Genomic DNA, 26,753 nt, shown 5'->3' with positions numbered 1-26,753 from the left:
ATGCTGCTCTGTAATGTCCTGTACAGTATATAGTGCTGCTCTGTAATATCCTGTACAGTATATAGTGCTGTTATGTAATGTCCTGTACAGTATATAGTGCTGCTCTGTAATGTACTGTACTGTATAGTGCTGCTCTTTAATGTACAGTATATAGTGCTGCTCTGTAATGGCCTGGACAGTATATAGTGCTGCTCTGTAATGTCCTGTACAGTATATAGTGCTGCTCTGTAATGTCCTGTACTGTATAGTGCTGCTCTTTAATGTACAGTATATAGTGCTGCTCTGTAATGGCCTGGACAGTATATAGTGCTGCTCTGTAATGTCCTGTACAGTATAAAGTGCTGCTCTGTAATGGCCTGGACAGTATATAGTGCTGCTCTGTAATGTCCTGTACAGTATAAAGTGCTGCTCTGTAATGGCCTGGACAGTATATAGTGCTGTTCTGTCCTGTAGTGATTAAACTGGGCACTTTTCAATGTAATAAATGATACTGTAGGTAATTATTGGTGAATGCTGGAACCAATTAAACACAATTACATTATTTCCTATGGTAAGACACTGCTCGCTTCTCAGACTGCCTTCCAGAACCAATTAAGTTTGAGAACCGAGCTACCACTGTATATATACTACTGTTGTGGCCAACATGCAGAATCCATTTGTAGGAGACGTGCCAGCTGTCACTTGATTCTCCAGAAAGGAAGTAGTGATGGTCTATTGCTGCTGTATGCAAGCTTCCTGTTTCCTGTGATAACATGATCTTACAGAACCACAAGTTCTACAGTAGATGTGTCAGGCAACTGTGTTTCTCCTGCTCTCACCATGTCAATTCTTTGAGCGGAGAGCGGTGGAAGCGGAGGCCCCTGAACCCTCCCATAGAGACACTGTGGGACGCTAAGGCAGGCGGGGTTCCCCAGCAGAGCTAAATTCCGGCGATTTTATCCAGTGTGAACATAGCCTTAGGTTGAAAGTGTTAAAATGCCTATGAACCTCTGAGGGACATGAAATGTAAAAAAATAAATAATCTATACACACATCCCCCTCTATTCACCTCCAGGGTGGCGTGCTGTTGTAGCTTTGCCTCTCCGAAAATTTATACTGTGAGATTGATTCGCAATACAAGTCATGTGAATCGAACAATTGAGTTTATGAACACAAAAGGAAAAAAAAATTAAAAAAAAATCTACAAACTGCATTTTACTATAACTTTAAAAGCTTTTAAAGTATCACTGTCATTTCATTTTTTTTTATTTTTTTTTTGCAGAAATCAATATTACAGGCGATTTTTAAAAAAACAAAATGTTGTACTTGTGTTTATTAGCTGAAAAATGCATCATTTTTATCATGAAAAAGCAGTTTGTCCTCCCATCTGGCCCACGGGGGACCCTGCCATCACTAACCTCAGCATAGCGGTGCTCAGTGGCGCCCAGGCACCCCAACCCCTGCCCCAAACAACCCCCCTGAGACTCACCACACTGCTGCCCCTGCTGGCAGCTGGAAAGGAGAAAAACTATGAAGGCATCAGGGCTGAGAACCAGAGGACAGAGCTGGAACCAGGAAAGGCGAGATTATCCTCATAGAACTATAATCCCCACTGTATCTTGCTAACAGTTCATGGTGGGAGTTGTAGTTTTACAGCCTGTGGCAATCAAGGTTACGGAACTACAACCCCCATCATGCCATATTGGCAGCTCATAATGGGAGTTGTAGTTCTATAACAGATTAGATGATGGCACAAGTACAAGATGGCACAAGATGGCATAGTACAACTACATCTCCGAGCATGCTGTGTGGTAGTATGCAGGACTACATCTCCCATCATGGTGTGTGATTCCTGAAGGCTTTTCCTGATGGTAAAAAACGGATTACTGTCAGGAAATCCTAATGCTTTTCTGAAGCCTATTGAGGCCTCCTGATCACGATTTCCTCACAGTAAAAACTGACAAGGACGTGTAAAGGGGGCCTTAGTGTTCACTAGAATGAGTGGGGAGAGAAGCGCTCAGCTATGTATTTTTTTCTCCCCTCTGTGAGTTGCATTGCGAGTCCGTTTTGGTCATGAGACAGACCTGCGAGAGAATGCCATTAGTACTGACTTCTCCCAGTTCTTCCTTAGGCTAGGGTCTGAACAATAAGATCACAACAAGAGATGAATGAACCTGGAGCATGCTCGAGTCCATCCGAACCTGAACGTTCGGTATTTGATTAGCTGGGGCTGCGGAAGTTGGATAAAGCCCTAAGGCTATGTGGAAAACATGGATATAGTCATTGGCTGTATCCACATTTTCCAGACAACCTTAGAGCTTTATCCAAGTTCAGCAGCCCCAGCTAATCAAATGCCGAACGTTCGGGTTCGGATGGACTTGAACCTGAACCCGGTTCGCTCATCTCTAATCCCAACTGATCAAATATCCCCAGGACATGTCAAAAGTTGTATGAAGTCTCAGGGGTGGGATTTATTTAGACCAGGGGTGTCGAACTCAAATACACAGTGGGCCAAAATTAGGAAATTGGTTGTGGGCCAACCTTTATAATTACTGAAGCGCGAATGCGGCATTCCTGGCACTGTCAGTGGTGTGCGTCTCCCAGCACTGTGCGCTATGATAAATGACATGATAAATTGCCATATGATTAAATCCCAACCCATGTAATAGCTTCCCCCCCCCCCCAATATTGCCCCATGTAGTAGCCAACCCAACTAAAATTGCCCAACATATTAGCCAGCTCTCCAAATAGTGCCCAGCCCCCCAAGTGTCCCATATAGTAGCCAGTCCTCGCCCATGGTCTCATATAGTAGCCAGCCCTCCCCAATAGTCTCATATAGTAGCCAGTCCTCCCCCATGGTCTTATATAGTAGCCAGCCCTCCCCCATGGTCTCTTATATAGTAGCCAGCCTTCCCCAATAGACTCTTTTATATAGTAGCCAGCCCTCCCCAGTAGACTCATTTATATAGTAGCAAGCCCTCCCCAGTAGACTCTTTTATATAATAGCCAGCCCCTAGAACAGTTGTTAAAGGGAACCTGTCACCCGCGGACGGCCCCGTGGATACAGCCCCCCCCCCCATATTTACCCCATCCTGCCGGTCCCGCTCCTGATGCCGGTCCCACCGCTGAGATACGGCCGCCCACTCATCTTCTCATGTAAGTATGGGGGGCCGTATCCAGGGGTAGGGTGGGCTCAGGGGTCATCCAGGGGTGACAGGTTGTCACATTAGCTTGGACTCTTTTCTGCGGCCCCGGGAGGTGCCCAGCGCCGGACGTGTGTGATGATGTCATTGCACTGCCAACATCAGGACAACGCTCACATACTCCTAGGCCACGGGCTTAAAACTGCCTGTGGCCGACAAGATTATAATATGGGCGGTCCGAGCAGCTGTCCCAGCCACCCAAATTATAATCTAATGCGATGGCGGGCCAGATGTCATTCAAACTCTAATTTGTCTGGCGGGCCAAAAATAATGGCACCGTGGGCCAGATTTGGCCAGCGGGCCAGAGTTTGACATGTCTGATTTAGACCAACATCTCTTGCACTTAAAGCGACTCTGTACCCACAATCTGTCCCCCCCAAACCGCTTGTACCTTCGGATAGCCACTTTTAATCTGTCCTGGGGTCCGTTTGGCAGGTGATGCAGTTATTGTCATAAAAAAAAATATTTTAAAAGTGCAGCCCCGTGCCCTACGGGCATATCTGTGCCCTAACTTTGCACCACCCCTCTGTCCCTCCTCATCATTAGGAATGCTCCAGGCAGATTGCCTCCAATTCCCCACCTGTGTTACCACACCACATGGGCTGGATCATTAAGGCACCTGTAAAATGTTCAAACAGAAGTAAATGTTCCAGTGGCATTCCTAATGATGAGGAGGGTGGGGAGGAGGGATGGAGGGGGTGGTGCAAAGTTAGGGCGCAGATACGCCCGTAGGGCACAGAGCTGCAATTTTAAAAGTAATTTTTTATGACAATAACTGCATCACCTGCCGAACGGACCCCAGGACAGCTATCCGAAGGTACAAGCGGTTTGTGGGGTCAGATGGTGGGTACAGAGTCGCTTTAAAAAAAGTCTCCCAGCATCGCACAGGATTTATACATATTGCATCGATCCCAATGAGCAATCAGAGCATTGCTCATAGACACCCCCTGGGGGGACTAGAAGGTGATGTTCTGGAAAACATTAATGATAACCTGTCCCCATACCATTTAAAAACTTTTAATCACCCCCTTTTCCCAGTTTATAAATAAGAGCCGGCAGAAAGGCGCACGCCCGTGCGCGTGGACATACTGCGGAATTCCGTTGAGTTTATCCGCAAGAATTCCTCAGTATGAACCCACCCTAAAGATGCTGCAGCCGAGGCTGGTATGTGCCCCAAGCTGCACAGGAGCTGTATACATTGCTCCAGGGAACCATATCAGCCCAATTGGGCTGATTGGTTCCCTTTAAATCAGGGTTGGGGAACCTTCGGCCCTCCAGGTGTTGCAAAACTACTATTCCCATCATGCCTGGAAAGCCAAAGCTTTGCTTTGGCTTTCCAGGCATGATGGGAATTGTAGTTTTGCAACAGCTGGAGGGCCCGAGGTTCCCCATCCGATTCAAATGATTACATTCCTGATCTCACACTGTAAATGGAGTAAGTGCAAAATTACAAAAAATCCAGAATTTTTTTTTTTTTTTAATCAAAAAGTCTCATATACGCTACTTACCCATAAAAAGTACAGATTATGGTGCAAGAAATGACACCTCAAATAGCCCCATAGACCCAAATCTAAAAGCTTTATAAGGCTATGTTCACACACTGCACAATGGCCGTTGTATTACAGCCCAGCACCACCTGTATTTTTACATGTTCCTTTGTCTGATACTGCCATATTGGCTGTAGGAACATTACTGAATGGTTATTTGAATTGGCGTCACCTTTGGGTGTGCCCACAATTTATTTAGGGTCCATTTACACAGAAAGATTATCTGTCAGATTATCTGCCAAAGCTTTGAAGCCAAAGACAGAAACAGACTATAAACAGAGATCAGGTCATAAAGGAAAGCCTGAGATTTTTCCTCTTTTCCAATCCATTCCTGGCTTTGGCTTCAAATCTTTGGCAAATAATCTTTCTGTGTAAATGGACCATTGACCTCAATACAATGTACAATGTCAGAACAGACAGGTTGTTCACAGCATGCTGGCTAGAAACAATTGCCAAGTCAATTATTTCCATGACCGCAGGGGAACAGCGGCCGTTGTGCAATCCATTTCATTTAAGATTTAACCAGGTTTTTTTTACGAGAACGGCCGTTGTTATTGGCAACAACGGTCGTTCTTGTAAAAAAAAAAAAAAAAAAGAATACACTGTGTGAACATTGCCTTAGAATGGTAATATAGCAATTTTAAATACATTCAATTTTTTCAATTATTCAAAAGCAACAAAATAAAACTAAAGTTACATAAATCGACTATCATTGTAATCATATTGCAGCAGACTCTGCACTTTTAGAGGAGGGAGAAAACAAGACCAGAAAAAAAAAAAAAAAAAACAACAACCCAGTAATGTCTGTGTACACATTGGCATTTTTTTCCTGCTGTTTTTTTCCCCTCCAGTTAATAAATAGAACAAATCCTGGACTCACATGATAATCACATGATTTGTACTGATAAAAAAAAAAAAAACCGCAGGGGATAAAAGGCCGGAAGTATAAAAGTAAGACAGCAAGAAGTGCGGAGAGTGTGATGCAAAGGATATCATATGCACGAACCAATTACTGAACGGAAGTGTGGGAGTAACTGCGGGCACCGAGGCCATAACCGCAAGTATTAGGAATATGCCCTGCGGCCTGGTGACCAGGTATGTAAATAAAGCAGGCCCCGCCCCACCCTATGTTGACGCAGTTCGACCTACCAAGTATACAGTCAGTAGCAGGAAGTAGTAATCCATGTCACTGCCGTTGGTGTGTACGCCAGGCTGCTGCCCCTCATTGTCCGTGCTCTAGAACCTTATTGTCCGCGCTCTAGAACCTTATTGTCCGCGCTCTAGAATCTTCACTATCTTACCGCCAACCGTCGTTAAAACAGAAAGCGAAAGTGAGTCCGCCCCCTGTGAACCGCTCTGCTGTGTTCTGGGGAAGACAAAGAAAGACCACAAGGTGGCGCTGTCAGTGTGACGCTGCGATGCAAATCCAAATAATAAAGTTTTAAGATGCATTTTTTTGTTCCAAGGTCCAGTGTGCAACAATGTTCACATTTGCAAGAAAAAGAATGGCTGCACTTGGTGGATTTATTATAGTTAAAGGGGTAGTCAGCTCAAAAATGGCTTATCATATGTTGCTGCCCATGGGGAGTACATAACCAGTCTATTCTATGGGTCCTTATAGATGTGGCTATAGGTTGCCCGTGGGGGTGCAAACACACATTACAGTACACAGTGCATTCACACAAATCAAGGAGCCTGGGAAACTGAAAGCACAGATATGTATATAGGATATATTGTACATATAGGATATGTATATGGCTGGCTTCACACTGCCTTAAAGGGGTATTCCGGGCTTGGGGTCTTTTTTTCCTATGGCCAGGGAGGAGGAGGATGAGGGCAATGACGTCCAATAACCTCCCCGGTGCCAGCGTTGTGTCCCGGATCGCGGCTGCCCGGCTGCTTCCTGGTCTCTGCAGGGGCTTGAGACGTAACATTTCAAGTCTGGCTGAGCGGACTTGTAACGTCACATCTCAAGCCCCTGCAGAGACCAGGAAGCAGCCGGGCAGCCGCGGGTCAGAGCGACGCGATCCGAGACATGGCGCTGCATTGTGTTCATGGCGCTGGGTATTGTGTTCATGCCGTTCAGCCTATGGTAAAACTGACATGTTATTTATGTTCCCCAAGTCAGTACAATTACAACGATATGTAACTTATACAACTGTTATTTTATCTGACTGCTTTTAAAAAATTAAAAAAAAAAAGCTAAATGTGTTTAAAATCGCTCTATTCCCATCCTTATAGCGTTTTTATCCATTTGGTCTATGGGGCTGTGGGAGATGTCATTTTTTGCGGCATGATCTGTTCTTTCTATCGGTACCTTGTTTGCGTATATGCGACTTCTTGATCGCTTTTTATTACAATTTTTCTGGATTTGATGTGACAAAAAAAAAAAATCTGCAATTTTGCACTTTGGCGGATCTTTGTGCTTACGCCGTTTACCGTGCAAGATCAGGAATGTAATAGTTTAATAGGTTGGGCGATTAAGCACGCGGCGATACCAGATATATTTATTTATTTTTATTTATTAAATAGAAAAGGGGGTGATTTAAACTTCTATTAGGGGAGGTTTTTTTTATTATTAATGAGAAAACTTTTGTTTTCATACTTTAACTTTTAGTCCACCTGGGAGACTTATTATTACAGCACTGTTCTCTCATAGAGATCACTGCAGTGCACTTAAAGTGACTCTGTACCCACAATCTGACCCCCTCCCCCAAACCACTTGTACCTTCGGATAGCTACTTTTAATCCAAGATCTGCCCTGGGGTCCGTTCGGCAGGTGATGCAGTTATTGTCTTAAAAAAATAATTTTAAAATTGCAGCCCTGTGCCCTACAGGCGTATCTGTGCTCTAACTTTGCACCACCCCCTCCATCCCTCCTCCCCGCCCTCCTCATCATTAGGAATGCCCTAGGCAGATTGTCTCCTATTCCCCACCTGTGTCAGCCAGGGCCGTTTCTAGGTAATTTGGACTAAAGGCCAAAATTGCTAAAAGCCCCCCCCCCCCCCTAAAAAAAAAAAAGTGATTCAGCGACTCACAGGTGACGTCTTCTTTGACCTGAGGCGTCACTTTCCTTTTCCTTTCCTTCTGGCCCAGACCTCCATGATGATTTCTTGCAGCAACAGTTCATCTCTTGTGAACCTGCCAGGCAAACATCTTAGGTTCGGCACTTTCACAACAACTTCCCCTTTTTTGTGTCATGTGCAGTGAAATCAGTAGGTATGTGGGTTGCCCCCTGTATGTAGGATACCCTGCTGTGCCCCCATATAGTAATAATCCTCCCTGTGCTCCCCCCCCATAGTAATAATCCCCCTGTGCTCCCCCCATAATAATAACCCCACCTGTGCTCTCCCCATAGTAATAATCCCACCTGTGCTCCCACCATAGTAATAACCATGTAGACCCCCAAAGTATAGCCCTCCCCCCGAGTAGCCCCCCATAGTATAGCCCTCCCCCCGAGTAGCCCCCCATAGTATAGCCCTCCCCCCAAGTAGCCCCCATAGTATAGCCCTCCCCCTGAGTAGCCCCCCATAGTATAGCCCTTCCCCCCAAGTAGCCCCCCATAGTATAGCCCTCTCTCTGAGTAGCCCCCCACAGTATAGCCCTCCCCCCACAGTATAGCCCCCCATAGTATAGCCCTCCCCCAAGTAGCCCCCCATAGTATAGCCCTCTCCCCAAGTAGCCCCCCATAGTTTAGCCCTCCCCCAAGTAGCCCCCCATAGTTTAGCCCTCCCTCAAGTAGCCCCCCATAGTATAGCCCTCTACCCAAGTAGCACCCCATAGTTTAGCCCTTCCCCCGGTGTAGCCTTCCATAGTATAGCCCTCCCCCCAAGTAGCCCCCCATAGTATAGCCCTCTACCCAAGTAGCCCCCCATAGTATAGCCCTCTCCCCGAGCAGCCCCCCATAGTATAGCCCTCCCCCTGTGTAGCCTTCCATAGTATAGTCCTCCCCCTGTGTAGCCCCCCACAGTATAGCCCTCTACCCAAGTAGCCCCCCATAGTATAGCCCTCTCCGAGCAGCCCCCCATAGTATAGCCCTCCCCCATGTGTAGCCTTCCATAGTATGGGCCCCTTTATAACCCCCACTTGGCAGCATTTATGAGAAGAAAAAAAAAATACACTCACCTGTCCTGGATCCTGCAGCAGCATCTCCCAGCGTCTGGTAGCTGAACTTGCAAGTACAGTGAGCTTCCGGCACAGGCAGCCTGCCACACACTGTCCCGGAAGCTCACTGCTGTAGCCCCGCAGCGCCCGGACTTCTCCCCTTTCCTCAGCAGCTGACATGTGACGTCATCACGTCACATGTCCACCGCCAAACAGGAGAGAAGTCCGGGCGCTGCGGGGCTACAGCAGTGAGCTTCCGGGACAGTGTGTGGCAGGCTGCCTCCCCCCAAGTAGCCCCCCATAGTATAGCCCTCTCTCTGAGTAGCCCCCCACAGTATAGCCCTCTCCCCAAGTAGCCCCCCATAGTATAGCCCTCCCCCCAAGTAGCCCCCATAGTATAGCCCTCCCCCCGAGTAGCCCCCCATAGTATAGCCCTTCCCCCCCAAGTAGCCCCCCATAGTATAGCCCTCTCTCTGAGTAGCCCCCCACAGTATAGCCCTCCCCCCAAGTAGCCCCCCATAGTATAGCCCTCCCCCAAGTAGCCCCCCATAGTATAGCCCTCTCCCCAAGTAGCCCCCCATAGTTTAGCCCTCCCCCAAGTAGCCCCCCATAGTTTAGCCCTCCCTCAAGTAGCCCCCCATAGTATAGCCCTCTACCCAAGTAGCCCCCCATAGTTTAGCCCTTCCCCCGGTGTAGCCTTCCATAGTATAGCCCTCTACCCAAGCAGCCCCCCATAGTATAGCCCTCCCCCTGTGTAGCCTTCCATAGTATAGTCCTCCCCCTGTGTAGCCCCCCACAGTATAGCCCTCTACCCAAGTAGCCCCCCATAGTATAGCCCTCTCCGAGCAGCCCCCCATAGTATAGCCCTCCCCCCTGTGTAGCCTTCCATAGTATGGGCCCCTTTATAGCCCCCACTTGGCAGCATTTATGAGAAGAAAAAAAAAATACACTCACCTGTCCTGGATCCTGCAGCAGCGTCTCCCAGCGTCTGGTAGCTGAACTTGCAAGTACAGTGAGCTTCCGGCACAGGCAGTCTGCCACACACTGTCCCGGAAGCTCACTGCTGTAGCCCCGCAGCGCCCGGACTTCTCTCCTCTCCTCAGCAGCTGACATGTGACGTCATCACGTCACATGTCCACCGCCAAACAGGAGAGAAGTCCGGGCGCTGCGGGGCTACAGCAGTGAGCTTCCGGGACAGTGTGTGGCAGGCTGCCTGTGCCGGAAGCTCACTGTGCTGCAAGAAATCCGGCGGCCGCGGCTCCTTAACGCCCCTGGTGGGACCGGCCCGGGAGAGCCCGATCCTGCCGGGTGGGGTGGCGGCGGGGGGAAGATGATGGGGCGGCTGAGCGGCCAGGCGGGGAGCACGCCACAAGGTGAGGTCCGGGGGAGGTGGGAAGAGGGTGCCACCAGCGCCCCCTAGCTGTCGGCGCCCCGTGCGGTCGCCCGGCCTGCCCGCCACTAGAAACGGCCCTGGTGTCAGCCCGGCACATGGGCTGGATCATTAAGGCACCTGTGTAAATGTTCAGCATGGAGAAAATGTTTCAGTGGCATTCCTAATTTTTTATGACTAACTGCATCACCTGCCGAACGGACCCCAGGACAGATCTTGGATTAAAAGCAGCTATCCAAAGGTACAAGTGGTTTGGGGGGGGTCAGATTGTGGGTACAGAGTCTCTTTAATACCCCTCTCTGAAGCCCCCCACCAGCAGCAGGATGTACATTTACATTCTGGAGCGGGAAGGGGTTAAAATATTGGAGAAACGTCAAGGCCAATGGAAGTTAATCATTCCCCTTACACACATGGCGGTTTTTTTTTTTTTTTGGGGGGGGGGGGGGGTTGACGTTTTTCTATCTGGTATCTTTGAGGCTCTGTGGCAGATTTGTCAAAAAGCAGCACTAACTAATGGTGCGATTAGACACAAAGATTTATCTGAAAGATTTTTGAAGCCAAAGCCGGAAATGGATTTGAAAAGAGGAGAACTCTGAGTTTTTTCTTATGACCTGTTCTCTGTTTATAGTCTGTTCCTGGCTTTGGCTTCCATAATCTGTCAGATAAATCTTTCTGTGTAAATGCAGCCTTACCCTCCAGTCTTCCGGGACCCCACTGCAGCCGCTAATTGGCTGAGCAGACACTTGTGTAGTATCAGCTCAGCCAATCAGCAGCTTCAGTGACGTCCTGCCTCAGTAGCTGATTGCAGACTTGAAGAGCCAGAGCCCGACACACTTCTAGCTCAGTGTTCCGAGCTCTGGTGAAAAAAAAAAAAGACATTGGAGGTGAGTATGATGAAAACTCCCCCTTCAGCCCCCAACTGCACCTATCCAAGCAGGAAAAGGGAGCACTTAACCTCCTCCCTTGCTGGGATGGGTACAGTGAGATCAATCTGGCATATCAGCATTCGAATAGACATTACAACTGGAGATGCTGTAGGCGCCGCATAGTGAGGCAGAGTAATTGGAGATAACTGTCACTGCTCGCTCTGCTTCACTATGTCGGCTGCAGTTCGCTTGAGGGCCATGTCACCACGTACTGCTGCCAGTCAATGAAAAAAAAAAGTATTTCTTTAATAAACTTATATTAGAAAGTTACATTACTGAAATGTAAATTAAAAAAGTAAATTCCCCCCATTGTATTTTGGTCAGTAAAACCAGGCATGGGTCAAAGACAGAAAAAGATGCAAAACTGTCCATCGGTGGAGAAAGGATATACAAAGCTGCCCTCATACCACCTCTTCGAGTTAGCTTTATCTTTAAAGGATTGTCCGGCCAGGACCTTTTTTGCAGAATGCCCAGGGAGGGGGTGGGTGATAAAAACAACATCCACTTACCTCTCTGGCTCCAGCACTGCCATCCTTATTCTGCTGCTCTGCTCCCTGGTGTGGTTGTTGCTTCCAGGTTTTGAGAGATGACTTAGCAGCTGTTTAGTCATTCAGCGGCTGTAGCGGTGTCCAGCCTCTGCCACTGAATGACTGTGCTATGTCATGTCTCAGAACCTGGAAGTTGGGATCAGTGCAGTGGAATAAGGACGGCAGCGCTGGAGCCAGAGAGGTAAGTGGATGTTATTTTTTTCACTCACCCCCTTCCAAGGCATTCTGCATAAAGGGGTCCTGGCTGAACAACCTGGATCTTTAAACTTTATTGAAGATATTTACCTGTACCGGGATCAGGGCTTGAGCAACCCTGCCTTTCCCAAAACACAGCCGCTGGTGGCACCAGAGAGGCTGTGTCACTCCTTACAGTTTGCATCTGTGATAAGATGCTGGGAGCGGGGGAACTGTACAGATATGCGCCGCGCTGTAATGACAGCTCTGCGCAGCTGATTCATTACAGCGCGGCGCATATCTGTACAGTTCCCCCGCTCCCAGCATCTTATCACACAGGACTAGCCAGATATCCCTCCGGGAAGGACCCAGCCAAGTGGCAGCTCCTATTAGGAAACCACCAAATCCACCATATTAAGTGGCCCTATAAGTCAGTGTAATGACAAGGGATAAACCAAGGCTAGGTAACCATCCACAGACAGCTGTTTCGGGGTGTTGCCCCTCATCAGTGTGGAGCAGGATTCTGGCTAGGTGGGAGCAATGCCTAGTAGAGCCATAAGAGAAACAGATTGCTGAACTCAGGGAGACCAGCCAAATGACAACACTGCCGGCTGCTAATGAAAGTGCTCAATGCAGTGAAGTCCTAGGTGCATTGCCCCCTGGGAAACATGAGTATGCAAAAGAGGAGTCCGTGGAGCCTCATTGAAGAGTCTCAAAACACAGGACTAGCCAGATATAGACCCCGAAACAGCTGTCTGTGGATGGTTACCTAGCTTTGGTTTATCCCTTGTCATTACACTGACTTATAGGGCCACTTAATATGGTGGATTTGGTGGTTTCCTAATAGGAGCTGCCACTTGGCTGGGTCCTTCCCGGAGGGATATCTGGCTAGTCCTGTGTTTTGAGACTCTTCAATGAGGCTCCACAGACTCCTCTTTTGCATACTCATGTTTCCCAGGGGGCAATGCACCTAGGACTTCACTGCATTGAGCGCTTTCATTAGCAGCAGCAGGGTTGTCATTTGGCTGTTCTCCCTGAGTTCAGCAATCTGTTTCTCTTATAGCATCTTATCACAGATGCTGCCCTGGCAGGGGGAGAGTCCGTTACAGGCATGCCACATCTGTATTCCGTGAGGGACACGGAATGTGGGAATGCAGCCTAAGGGTGCCTTTACACAGAGATTTATCTGACAGATTTTTGAAGCCAACGCCGAGAACAGACTATAATCAAAGAACAGGTCATAAAGGAAACACTGGATTTCTCCTCTTTTTCAAATCCATTTCTGGCTTTGGCTTTGAAAATCTGTCAGATAAATCTCTCTATGTAAAAGAACCCTAATGGGGAAGGACGATGTGTGGGGGAGGTGTGAATAGAACTTACCAGATGTACAATATGATGCACATATGCAGGGGCGTAGCTAATGTCTCCTGGGCCCTGGTGCGAGAGGCCAACTTGGGCCCCCCCCCCCTCCTTTCACGACCAAGTGATGCTATTGTTGTGTGTGTGTGTGTATATATATATATATATATATATATATATATATATATATATATATATATATATACACACAGTGGTGCCTTGGATTATGAGCATAATTCGTTCCAGGACCGTGCTTGTAATCCAAATCCACTCTTAAACCAAAGCAAATTTTCCTATAAGAAATCATGTAAATGCAGACAATTGGTTCCGCACCCCAAATATATTTATTATTCTGTACTGTACAGTAATGGAGAGGATGGGAAACACAAGGGCTGATAGAGACTGCAGGGAGCAGGAAGGAATGAGCAGGGCAGATGTGGGCACATACATGCAGCGCTCTCTGTCCGGGGAGAGAGGGGTTACAGCTATGGAGAGATTACCCCCCCCCCCACAGTCCTGTCCCCTGATGTAAGCCCCAGCCTGAAGGGGATCTGCTATGATTTGGAAGGTGTTTAGAGTACAGTGCTGTAGACCCCGCTATGCAGGCCATGCCCCTTCTCCACTCGCGCTCCCACCCAATACAGGAAGTTCTTAAACCAAAGCAATGTTCTTAAACCAAGTCACAATTTGAAAAACTGTGAGCTCTTAAACCAAAACGCTCTTAAACGAAGTTACTCTTAAACCAAGGTACCACTGTATGTGTATATATATATATATATATATATATATATATATATATATATATATATATACACACACACACACACCAAGACAGATATTACCTATTACCGCCATACTGTTACCGACCAAATCCTGTATACTGAGACCAATATTACCAGTAATACCAGTATATAGGGAGGAAACATTACCGCCACACCACAACCACTACCATCACCACCATATTGTTACTGACCAAATCCAGTATACTAAATCACCTCATCCAGTCATATAGAGGTGGCCCCAGCGCCACACAGGCTCTATACACCATATACATTACAGTGCAGTTATATCAGGTGACTCACAGGAGACGTCTTTTCTGATCGGAGTTCTTTCCTTTTCATCATCTTCTCCATCAGTCCTGGGCCGTTATGAGAACTTCTCCGAGCCACGGATCCACAGAATCTGCCAGACAGACATATTAGGCTCCACACTCTGACACCATCCTCATCTATATACACACTGCACATCTGTACTGTCCCCTTTACACCCTCATTTAGTGGGTAGCCCTGACTCTGTGACCTCCTAATAATATATGCCCCCCTCTGTGTATTCCCTCTCCCCCTATGTTGCCCCCCCAAATAGATGGCCCCCTCCCTTATAGATGGCCCCCTCTACCCCCTCCCTTATAGATGGCCCCCTCTACCCCCTCCCTTATAGATGGCCCCCTCTACCCCCTCCCTTATAGATGGCCCCCTCTCTCCTCACCCTCCCTTATGGATGGTCCCCTCTCTCCTCACCCTCCCTTATAGATGGCCCCCTCTCCCCCCACCCTCCCTTATAGATGGTCCCCTTCCCCCCCCCCCCTCCCTTATAGATGGTCCCCTCCCCCCCCCCTCCCCCCCCTCCCTTATAGATGGTCCCCTTCCCCCCCTCCCTTATAGATGGTCCCCTTCCCCCCCTCCCTTATAGATGGTCCCCTTCCCCCCCTCCCTTATAGATGGTCCCCTTCCCCCCCTCCCTTATAGATGGTCCCCTTCCCCCCCTCCCTTATAGATGGTCCCCTTTCCCCCCCTTTATAGATGGTCCCCTTCCTCCCTCCCTTATAGATGGTCCCCTTCCCCCCCCCTCCCTTATAGATGGTCCCCTTTCCCCCCCTTTATAGATGGTCCCCTTTCCCCCCCTTTATAGATGGTCCCCTTCCTCCCTCCCTTATAGATGGTCCCCTTCCCCCCCTCCCTCATAGATGGCCCCTCTTTCCCCCCACCCTCATAGATGGCAACTCTTTCCACCCACCCTCATAGATTGCTCCTCTTTCCCCCCACCCTCATAGATGGCCCCCTCCTTCCCCCCACCCTCATAGATGGCCCCCTCCTTCCCCCCACCCTCATAGATGGCCCCCCTCATAAATGGCCCCCTCTTTCCCCCACCCTCAGATGCCCCCCTCCTTCCCCCCCACCCTCATAGATGCCCCCCTCCTTCCCCCCCACCCTCATAGATGCCCCCCTCCTTCCCCCCCACCCTCATAGATGCCCCCCTCCTTCCCCCCCACCCTCATAGATGCCCCCCTCCTTCCCCCCCACCCTCATAGATGGCCCCCTCTTTCCCCCCCACCCTCATAGATGGCCCCCTCTTTCCCCCCACCCTCATAGATGGCCCCCTCTTTCCCCCCACCCTCATAGATGCCCCCCTCCTTTCCCCCCACCCTCATAGATGGCCCCCTCCTTTCCCCCCACCCTCATAGATGGCCCCCTCCTTTCCCCCCACCCTCATAGATGGCCCCCTCTTTCCCCCCACCCTCATAGATGGCCCCCTCCTTTCCCCCCACCCTCATAGATGGCCCCCTCTTTCCCCCCACCCTCATAGATGGCCCCCTCTTTCCCCCCACCCTCATAGATGGCCCCCTCCTTTCCCCCCACCCTCATAGATGGCCCCCTCCTTTCCCCCCACCCTCATAGATGGCCCCCTCTTTCCCCCCACCCTCATAGATGGCCCCCTCCTTTCCCCCCACCCTCATAGATGGCCCCCTCTTTCCCCCCACCCTCATAGATGCCCCCCTCCTTTCCCCCCACCCTCATAAATGGCCCCCTCCTTTCCCCCCACCCTCATAGATGGCCCCCTCCTTTCCCCCCACCCTCATAGATGGCCCCCTCCTTTCCCCCCTCCCTCATAGATGGCCCCCTCCTTTCCCCCCACCCGTACAGGCTGATAAAAAAAACAAAACTTAACTCACCTGACATCGCGCTCCCACGTTGATCCTCACTCCTTCGGTCTGTCCCCGGCTGCTGCGCAGCTGCCGGGGGTGTCGCGTCTTATCCCCGGCAGCGCGCGCATCCCAGAACTCCCTGCGCGCCGGAAACCGGAAGTCAGGGCCCAAGGCGCGCAGGGAGTTCTGGGATGCGCGCGCTGCCGGGGGTAAGACGCGACACCCCCGGCAGCCGCGCAGCAGCCGGGGGAAGACGGAGCCCGACTCTTGTGACCGCAAGCAAAACAATGCTTGCGGTCACAAGAGTGATTGATCGGGGGGCCCCGCGGGCCCCCCTTGTGGCGGGCCCGGTCGCGGCGGCGACCCCCGCGACCACGGTGGCTACGCCACTGCACATATGCCTCTAAACAGATTGGAGAACTGTAATGCATTATAAATACATTATGTGCCATAGACTAGCCTAAGAATAATAGTGCCATTAAAGGCATTGTCCAGGAATAGACAAACAGCACCTCTCCTGTCCTCACTTTGGTTTGGGGTTTTGCACCTCAATTTTTTTTAAGTGAATGGTGCCAAATTGTAATACCACACACAACCTGGAAACAGGGGTGGTGCTTTTCTTCCAAGAAAGGAGCTGTGCCTTTTCTAATACTGGATAAACCGTTTAAGTGTATAAACGAATTATTTACTTGAATATGTCTGATACACTGTACCAAAATAACAGTGCCGACTACCAGGGGCGTAACTAGAGATGGCTGGGCCCCATAGCAAACTTTCCAATGGGGCCCCCCCCCCCTCCCGGCTAATGGGGGGAAAATGGACGCGTGGTTTCGGCCACATGCATTGTCTGAATTTTCTTTTTACATGGTTTTTAACTGCTTACACGATCAGCATATTATCTGTAGGATTGGTAGGCAACAGCTTCAGACAATGCACATTTAAAGCATACAGCCATACCAGGCCTAAGCAATATCGCCATACTGTGACTGTATAACACCGCCACACCAGACCTGACCAATACCGTGACTGTAGAACACCGCCATATCAGACCTGACCAATACCGCCATACTGTGACTGTATAACACCGCCATACCAGACCTGCCAGCCACTGCATGTACCGTATATATCTCCAGTCTGGCACTATAAATATATATATATACACACACACACACACCGTCTGGCACTGCATGTATACATATATATACGTATCCAGTCTGGCACTGCATGTATACATATATATACGTATCCAGTCTGGCACTGCATGTGTATATATATATATATATACGTATCCAGTCTGGCACTGTATGTATACACACACACACATATATATATATATATATATATATATATATATATATATATATATATATATATATATACGTATCCAGTCTGGCACTGCATGTATACACACACACACACGCATGCGCATATATATATATATAAATATATATATATATCCAGTCTGGCACTGTATATGTATATAGGCGTGTGTATCCAGTCTGCCACTGTATATGTATATATATGTGTGTGTATCCTGTCTGCCACTGTATATAAATATATAGGTGTGTGTATCCAGTCTGCCACTGTATATGTATATATATATATGTGTGTGTATCATAAAGGGATGGACATGGTCAGCAACAATACTCAGGTAGGCTGTGGCGTTGCAACGATGCTCAATTGGTACCAAGGGGCCCAAAGAGTGCCAAGAAAATATTCCCCACATCATGACACCACCACCACCACCAGCCTGAACCGTTGATACAAGGCAGGATGGATCCATGCTTTCATGTTGTTGACGCCAAATTCTGACCCTACCATCCGAATGTCGCAGCAGAAATCGAGACTCATCAGACCAGGCAACGTTTTTCCAATCTTCTACTGTCCAATTTCGATGAGCTTGTGCAAATTGTAGCCTCAGTTTCCTGTTCTTAGCTGAAAGGAGTGGCACCCGGTGTGGTCTTCTGCTGCTGTAGCCCATCTGCCTCAAAGTTGGACGTACTGTGCGTTCAGAGATGCTCTTCTGTCTATCTTGGTTGTAACGGTTGGCTATTTGAGTCACTGTTGCCTTTCTATCAGCTCGAACCAGTCTGCCCATTCTCCTCTGACCTCTGGCATCAACAAGGCATTTCCGCCCACAGAACTGCCGCTCACTGGATGTTTTTCTTTTTCGGACCATTCTCTGTAAACCCTAGAGATGGTTGTGCGTGAAAATCCCAGTAGATCAGCAATTTCTGAAATACTCAGACCAGCCCTTCTGGCACCAAAAACCATGCCACGTTCAAAGGCCCTCAAATCACCTTTCTTCCCCATACTGATGCTCGGTTTGAACTGCAGGAGATTGTCTTGACCATGTCTACATGCCTAAATGCACTGAGTTGCCGCCATGTGATTGGCTGATTAGAAATTAAGTGGTAACGTGCAGTTGGACAGGTGTACCTAATAAAGTGGCCGGTGAGTGTATGTTGCTACAGGGACAAGAAATAAAGAAAAATAAACAAAAAATGAGCAAACCCATGTTCATTACCCGTTTTAGTCCCCAGTTCACCGACATCAGGAAAATTGTTCAGAAATACCTGCCAATATTACAGGAAGACTGTACCCTTAAAGTGTCACTGTCGTGAATTTTTTTTTTGCAGAAATCAATAGTCCAGGCGATTTTAAGAAACTTTGTAATTGGGTTTATTATCCGAAAAATGCATTTTTATCATGAAAAAGCAGTTTGAAGCTCTCCCCCCTGTCTTCATTGTTCTCCTATGGAGAGAGCTAAAGAAAAGACCAAAACAGGACAACAAAGAGTTAATCTACAAATCCCTCACGGCATATCTCCTGTGACAGTCACCAGTGACCTGTCTGAGCTCGGATTACAGCTGTCACCCAGCTCCATGCCTGTAATCCTCTGTTATCTGCTTTCTGCTGCCGGCTAACTCCCTCCTTCCTCCTCCCCCCTCCCCTCTCCCTAGAGCAGACAGGGGACGTCTCCTGCAACAAGTCACAATTTTCAGATTTTTCAGAGTGGATGAAAAAGAGGAAGGAGGGGGGGACCTGGGAAAAGGCTTTTTACATGCAGATAATGGCAGATTTGGCTAATAAACCCAATTTACAAGGTTTCTTAAAATCGCCTGGACTATTGATTTCTGCAAAAAAAAAAAAAAAAAAATACGACAGTGACTCTTTAATGACATCCTAATAGGAGGGATAGATGTAGTTTCACGTAAGGCCAAAACATTAGGGGATACACTCTCTCCGTCTGTACCTAATAGTAGAGTGAAGAAACAGACGAAGCATATGACATGGCTAGACGTCAAAGGTTTTCATAAATGCGGTCACCACCCTTGCAAAACATGCACCTACGCATTATCTTGTAAAGAATTCAAAGACACGACTGGTAACAAAACATTTAAAATCAAGTCCTTTCTCAATTGCAATAGTTATAATGTAATATACATTATTTCGTGCACACATTGCCATATTCTATATGTAGGGAGCACCACACGCAAGCTTAAAATTCGAGCCTGCGAACATTTACATGATGTAGTTTATGTGATGTTCTGTCCATGCGGACGATATTACATTGGAAAAACAATAGGGAAAATGCAAGTTAGAATAAAGGAACATATGAGATCTCTGACCACAGGAAAAGGCTGTCACAGACTAATCCCGCATATGAGGGAAACCCATGGGTCTGACAAGAATCTGTTAACATTTGCAGGACTCCGACGGGTTAAAACAGAAAGAAATGTGGATATTGGCAAAAAATTGTTGCAGATAGAAGCTCGCTACATTATTGCAACAGATGCAGTTGGACAACCTGGCCTGAACGACAGGAATGATTTTAGTAGTTTTCTCTAAGGTGTTTTGTATTGTGGTTCTTTTCTAATTGTTTTTATGCTAATTTCTATGATTACGTGTATATAGTGTAGGAACGCGTCTTTCCCCCATGATGCCTTGAGAAAGCGCCGGAAGGGCGTGAAACAGTCGTAGGCCGGGGGAGAGCGTCCTCATGTTATCCTGTCTAAGCGTGTTTACACTTCAATAAAGGTGATGAGAATTTATGGTGAGTGCCACTGAAGATTATTTATCTACCCACTAAGATATGCATGGACTACTTACAGTAGAGCACCACCTACACCTGTTGAAGAGGGTGTGTCAGCTTGCATCTGAATATATATGCTGGGACTTGTAGTGCCGGTCACTTTCTATAGCTGGATTATGCTGTGAACTTTCTGTTTATTGCACCAGAGCACACAAGTGTTCCCAAGATGGCGCAAGGTATAGATATGGATACCTATAATGACACTAACCCTGGAGAAATATTAAACGCTATTAATGCAGGACGTGAGGACTTGAATGCATTTTTTGCACTATGTAATCTATCAGATTCAAATAAAGCCATGAGTACTAAGACATTGGAGCATAAATTAATGTCCATGACGGAAAGAGAAATTAAACTGTTCTGGACTAATAAAACATTACAATCGTACAATGAACATGGCAGAGTACCAAGAGGTTTACGCCAATACAAAGAAGCCTCACAATATCTTGGAGATACCGAATTCTTGGAAGAGTGGAAAGAGGCACATAAACTGCATGCACTTAACCTAATGAATATTGTCTTAAAGAAATCACTAAAAGAATATGGTGACGTGTCTGAAAGCCTTCAAAAGGTTAAAGATGAGCTGAAAGAGAGATTGTCGGAATCTGAGTATTTACAACTTCTGAAGAAAGTGGAAACAAGGATGATCCCTATACAAGAGAAAATAAAAGCTAAAAAACGGGATAAATTCCTGAGAGATAAGATGGACTATGATATGGATCGGGTCTTCACGTGGAATAATGCTAAGCAAAGAAATAAAAGGAATCTGGGAAAGAGACAAAAGAAAAAGATGGACTATTAGACTACCGACTCTGGATCTGATTCGAGTACGACTGAAGAAAAATCTAAAAATGGACTTACTAGAGGTGAGGGGACAGGAGGTGTTCAGTCCTCTTCAGTTCAACTCCCTTTAGACCCCGTACGCAACGGGGAAGGAAAAAGAAATTATCCACCAGTAAGGGGATGGAAAAAACGGAAGAAGGTGTCTTGGCGACCAACATAGATACATCTTCCGAAAATCCCACAGGTAATAATGTTGTTAACCTTTCTGACACTGTTCTATCTAATGAGTGTATGTCAGCCCTGTCAAAAGGTCTCAATTACTGTATCACGAATAAGTTTAATGAAGTTCAGTTTGAGATAGATTTACAAAAAGCTATGAGAAAAAGAAATCTACACAGAATGTTTGGTGAAAAGGTTAATAATGAGAATACATATAACTATCCCACTGAAACCCCTGCCACCATAGGCCCCTAGGCTTTAGTGCAGCCATTCATTTCTCTACCCAAGAACGTATAGCACTGATGGATCTATGTGAATGGGTATGGGTATGGAGAATTATATGGATGAACAACAAGAGGGGGAGGGGTTTAAGGGTGGAAGACTGTCCCACTTTTTTCCTCCCTTGTCAGCGGGTTCATCAATATCTAATTTTTGTGAAAACGTTAAAAGAGAAGTTAAAGCGTTAAAATACCCCCTATTTTTCAGAGAAAGAGAATAGGGCAAATAAATGGTTAAAAAATAATAAACAATTAATTTTAAAACCCGCTGACAAGGGAGGGAATATTGTGGTTATGTCTAAGCAGTACTACATGAGGGAATCAATGAGACAGTTGGGAGATTCTACTACGTATAAACCCCTAAAAAGTGACCCGATTGTAACTTATATAGAGAAATTGAGATCATTACTGAGAGTGACTGTAGAGAGAGGTATTCTGAAGGAGAGAGATGCTGAGAAGCTCCTACCCGATAACCCGAGCACCCCATATTGGTATTTCCTCCCCAAGGTCCATAAGACCTTGGTGGATCCGCCTGGTCGCCCAATTGTGGCTGGCCGGGGCTCGGTGTCAGAATACCTCTCTCAATATGTCGACTGGTTCTTACGCCCTTTGTTAAAAAATATACCCTCATATTTAAGGGATACAAAAATGCTGATACAGGAGCTGGATGGACTAGACATAGGGGAAAATGTATCACTAACATCGATAGATGTAGTTAATCTATATTCACGTATTAGACATGCTGATGCAGTGGTTGCGATCAGGAGGGTATTGGCTAGAACATCTAAGGGGAAAGAATGTAATGAATTTATCTTGAAGCATAATGCATTTACATTTAATAATCAGTGGTATATTCAATGCACGGGAGTTGCGATGGGGACTCCCGTGGCCCCAACCTTGGCAAATATATTCTTGGCCCTATAAGAGGAAGAATACATATACAGTTCGACTAACCCCTTCTTAAAAAACATTAAACACTGGTCAAGGTATTTAGATGATACGCTTATAGTTTGGGAAGGTACTAAGGATGAATTTATAGCCTTCTCTGAATACCTTAACCGGAATAGTTTAAATATGCAATTTACAGCAGAATTTGGGGGTGAATCAATTAACTTTTTGGATGTTACAGCGTTTATAAGAGGTAATAAGATTTATACTAAAGGATATAGGAAGAATACTGCAACAAATTCCCTCCTTCATTACAATAGTTTCCATCCACACCACGTCAAGACCTCTGTCCCGTACGGCCAGTTCATCCGCCTGTGCAGGATTAACAGTGATTACTGTTCTTTCCTGCCGCAGGCTGATGAACTGGTCGTACGATTAAGAGAAAGGGAATACCTAGAACATATTATCGCTCAAGCTTATGAATAAGCAGTTAAAATGGATAGGAATCATCTAATCTACAAAAACAGAGGGAAAAAATAAAAAAGATAGATTCTCATTTGAATACAGCCCGATGGCGGAAAAAAATAAAAGAATAATTCATCAAAATTGGTTTATAGTAAGGGAAGATGAACATCTAAAGGATAAAGCTAAATTGCCCCCACTTATATCATTTAGGAGAAGTAGAAATTTACGGGATGAATTAGTTCAAGGAGTTTTTGAGGAAGATCGTGTTGGCACTTGGCTAGACAGTGCGTTACCGCAAGGTAATCACAAATGTAGTAATTGCTCTATTTGTCAACAAATGCTAAATGTGGCCTATTTGAGAGTAGGTGGAAAAGAGTTTGAGATACGTGATTTCATTACATGTCAAACAAAAAATGTAGTTTATGTGATGTTCTGTCCATGCGGACGATATTACATTGGAAAAACAATAAGGAAAATGCAAGTTAGAATAAAGGAACATAGGAGATCTCTGACCACAGGCTAATCCCGCATATGAGGGAAACCCATGGGTCTGACAAGAATCTGTTAACATTTACAGGACTCCGACGGGTTAAAACAGAAAGAAATGTGGATATTGGCAAAAAATTGTTGCAGACAGAAGCTCGCTACATTATTGCAACAGATGCAGTTGGACAACCTGGCCTGAACGACAGGAATGATTTTAGTAGTTTTCTCTAAGGTGTTTTGTATTGTGGTTCTTTTCTAATTGTTTTTATGCTAATTTCTATGATTACGTGTATATAGTGTAGGAACGCCTCTTTCCCCCATGATGCCTTGAGAAAGATAGAGAGGCTTTTTGGATGTTTTGCCTCAATACATATGTGCCGCATGGTATGAACCTGCGCCAAGAAATGATGCTTCACTATTAGTTTAACTATGTCTGTAGTGATACCAGCTTTCCTCCACTAGGCTATTTAGGTCGCCTTCATATTAGTGAATCTCCGTATGAATTATTCTGCTACCAATTTGCAAGATGCATTAGGTTATTGTCCTACATATGATGATGAATTGTTATGGATTTGTATATTTAGTTGCAACATGTATTTTACACGTTTGTTATTAACTTTGCACTGCCAGATGACTCCCAAGTGTAGTCCAGACTAATCAGCTCAGGTGTGCTCCGATGCTGACGTGCATAGCAGGGCGGCGCCCTGCATCCCCCACGCCGGAAACCTGAAGCTATAAGACTGGTTCTCACTAGAGAGTCCTCAGCCATGATTAAGGCTGCGTTTAGCAGCTGAAACGCGTTGGCGGATCTGTTGGGGGGCTTGCCGCAGTGTGTGCACGGTGCTTAGGTGAAAAATAAAGCATTCATCCACCTGGCCGGGAGCTGGACTCATCTTTTCTTCTACCAGTGTGAGAACATAGCCTTTCTGTGTTTTCGATCCACTCCCGGTTTTGGTTGCAAAATACTGAACAAAAAAAAAAAAACTGTGTGGGAACATATCCTTAGGCTATGCTCCCACACAGTATTTTTGCTCAGTAATTTTCAACCAAAACCGGGAGTGGATCGAAACACAACCATATGCAGGTTACACAGATTCTCTAATGTTTTATTTTTTTATTCTTTATTTTTTTTTTTACGCCGTTCGTTGTGCGGGATGACGATTGTTATATTTTAATAGATTGGACAATTACACATGCTATGGTATATAATATATTTATTTAATTTTTATATTTTACATTTTAGGTCCCCATGGGGGACATTTACATGCATTCACTGATCATTGCTATGCCATAGACATAGCATTGATTAGTGTTACAGGCGCTCTGTTCATTGAGCCTGTCTGTGGCAGACTCAATGAGCAGAGTGCCGATTGGACTGCACGGAGGGTTAAAGGGGTTAATGACAGGCTGCAGCATGATCACCGCAGCCTGTCATTAACAGTGAGGGCCCGGCTGCTGTCTGTAGCCGGCCCCCACCTGCTATGAAGCGCAATCCGCTCTGGACATCAGGAACTTAGGTACGCCCAGGGTCTTCTGGTGACTGGCGGCAAGAACATAGGTCCTCTAGGGGTTAACATAAACATTAAGAAAAAACAAAAAAAAAACAAACCTGAACAAAAAAAAACAAGGAGACACAATCTGAAGATATTGGGAGAAAGATTAGAAGCAACGTGAGAAAACATTACTTTGCTGAAGGAGTAGTAGATGCGTGGAACAAACTTCCAGCACATATGGTTGGTAAATCTATTGTAAGGGTATATTCACACGAACGGGCTCGCAGCGAGATTCTCGCTGTAAGCCGGCAGGTCCTGGCAGTTCCCATACACTACATACTTGCTGCGGTCTAAACGACCACAGCGAGTATGTAATTCTGCTGTCCTTAACCCCTTCTGCTCCCGGCCGGCTCCCCCGCTGTAAGCATACTTTACCTGTCCTTGCTGCACAGGTCCGGCGTCCTGCTCTCCCGTCCGGCCAATCAGTGGCTGCGGCTGGGCAACACACTAATTGGCCGGACGGGAGAGCAGGACGCCGGACCCGTGCAGCACTAGAGTGCCCTAAGTGAATGTGGAATTGCCTAGAATAAACATATATCTAATCAAAGATAATAAGAAAGGAAATAATATAAGGGCAGACTAGATGGATCAGGTGATCTTTTTCTATAGACAATTTTCTATGTTTGTAATGCTACGTTCAAAGCAGCAGAAAACTAAAATCACTTATTGTACGCTTCATTTACAAAATTGTTGTGAAACTCTGTTTTGTTTTTTTTTTCACTTTCCAAGCAGCTTGAAGTCTGAACTCAGAAATGTATTGATCCTAAAGGCCACAGAGGTTTTGCATGTGGTGTAGATGATATAATAAGAGAAATTTGTTTTCATGTCAGATTTAGGCAAATCGGTTTACATTCAAAATCAGATGCCGTTTCAGAGATGGAAATTCCCAAAATGCCCACATAACCCCCTGTCTCCAACCTTTTAGGTTTAATTAGCACCAAGGCTGCTTTAGTAAAGTCACAGTGACTGCAACACGTATGTAGTGTATGCACTGGTATGCATTATTTTGCCCTCTAAGGGTAAGTGCACACTACGGAATCCATGCATAGAACTTAAAGCGTATTCCGTTGCGTGCTCCCTCTTGAAGTTCTGCATGACCCATAGGCTCAGTTCTATGCTCAGGCAGATTGAGGTTCTACGTACGGATTCCGTAGTGTGTACAGACCTAAAGGGTCTGATCACATGTACAGGTTCTGCAGCAGATTTGTTGCTGTGTTCTATCAGTTAGTTACATTGAAATCCACAGCTGCAAATCTGCTGCACATCCTGTACATGTGAATGGACCCTAAAACTAAAATACATTGTTTTGGGGAGGTGTTTATACATAGACTGTGACATTTGAAAGAAGCAATTGATTCTTAAAAAGACATACAAAAAAATTAACCCATTTTGGGAAGTTGCAAATATGGGTGTGTAAAAAGGTCCAATCAACGGGTACTATACTGTCTAAGGCCATGTTCAGATACTGTAAATGACAGGCCGTTCCGTGACCCAGACGGGTCACGGAACGGCCGGTCTCTGCCAGGATCATCCCGGCCGGTACTGCAGTACCAGCTGGATGATCTTTATGGCTGTAGAGCTCTGATACAGGCGCATCAGCGCGCGCCCACATCAGAACTCCCCGCTGCACACAATGAAGCAAGCGTCTGGAGCCGCTCGCTTCATTGTGTGAACTGACAGTGTTTCCTACAGCCGCAATTCACTGAATTGCGGCCGCAGAAAACTGATATGTCAGTTGTTTGCGGCAAAGCACGGGATCCCGGCCGGAGCGTATATGATGTGTATACGCTCCGGCCGGGATCCCATGTAGGAATAGGCAATGTTCTACACTA

At 46.5% G+C, this 26,753-nt stretch overlaps 1 protein-coding gene and 1 long non-coding RNA gene across 6 annotated transcripts in view; one reads left to right on the top strand and one right to left on the bottom strand.

Moving 5' to 3' along the window:
• Nucleotides 1–6,104, bottom strand: part of TNFRSF14 (TNF receptor superfamily member 14) — a 46,768-nt gene extending 40,664 nt beyond the window's left edge. For 3 of the 5 annotated variants that reach the window (XM_069946409.1, XM_069946410.1, XM_069946411.1), the window contains exon 1: nucleotides 5,879–6,103. In XM_069946409.1, the coding sequence (XP_069802510.1) occupies nucleotides 5,879–5,914 (36 nt within the window). In that variant the 5' untranslated portion in view covers nucleotides 5,915–6,103. Of the gene's footprint in view, nucleotides 1–5,878 lie in introns of all 5 variants that reach the window. The other 2 variants (XM_069946413.1, XM_069946414.1) reach the window with 1 other exon arrangement.
• Nucleotides 5,689–26,753, top strand: part of LOC138768534 (uncharacterized) — a 36,129-nt gene continuing 15,064 nt past the window's right edge. The window contains exon 1 of the long non-coding RNA XR_011359162.1: nucleotides 5,689–5,824. This is a non-coding gene — a long non-coding RNA (uncharacterized lncRNA). The remainder of the gene's footprint in view (nucleotides 5,825–26,753) is intronic.

This window comes from Dendropsophus ebraccatus, chromosome 12 (genome assembly GCF_027789765.1).
Source record: "Dendropsophus ebraccatus isolate aDenEbr1 chromosome 12, aDenEbr1.pat, whole genome shotgun sequence".
In the NCBI taxonomy this organism is placed as follows: Eukaryota; Metazoa; Chordata; class Amphibia; order Anura; family Hylidae; genus Dendropsophus; species Dendropsophus ebraccatus.
The sequence above is the reverse complement of the archived record's forward strand: the minus strand, read 5'-3'. Positions and strand labels throughout refer to the sequence as shown.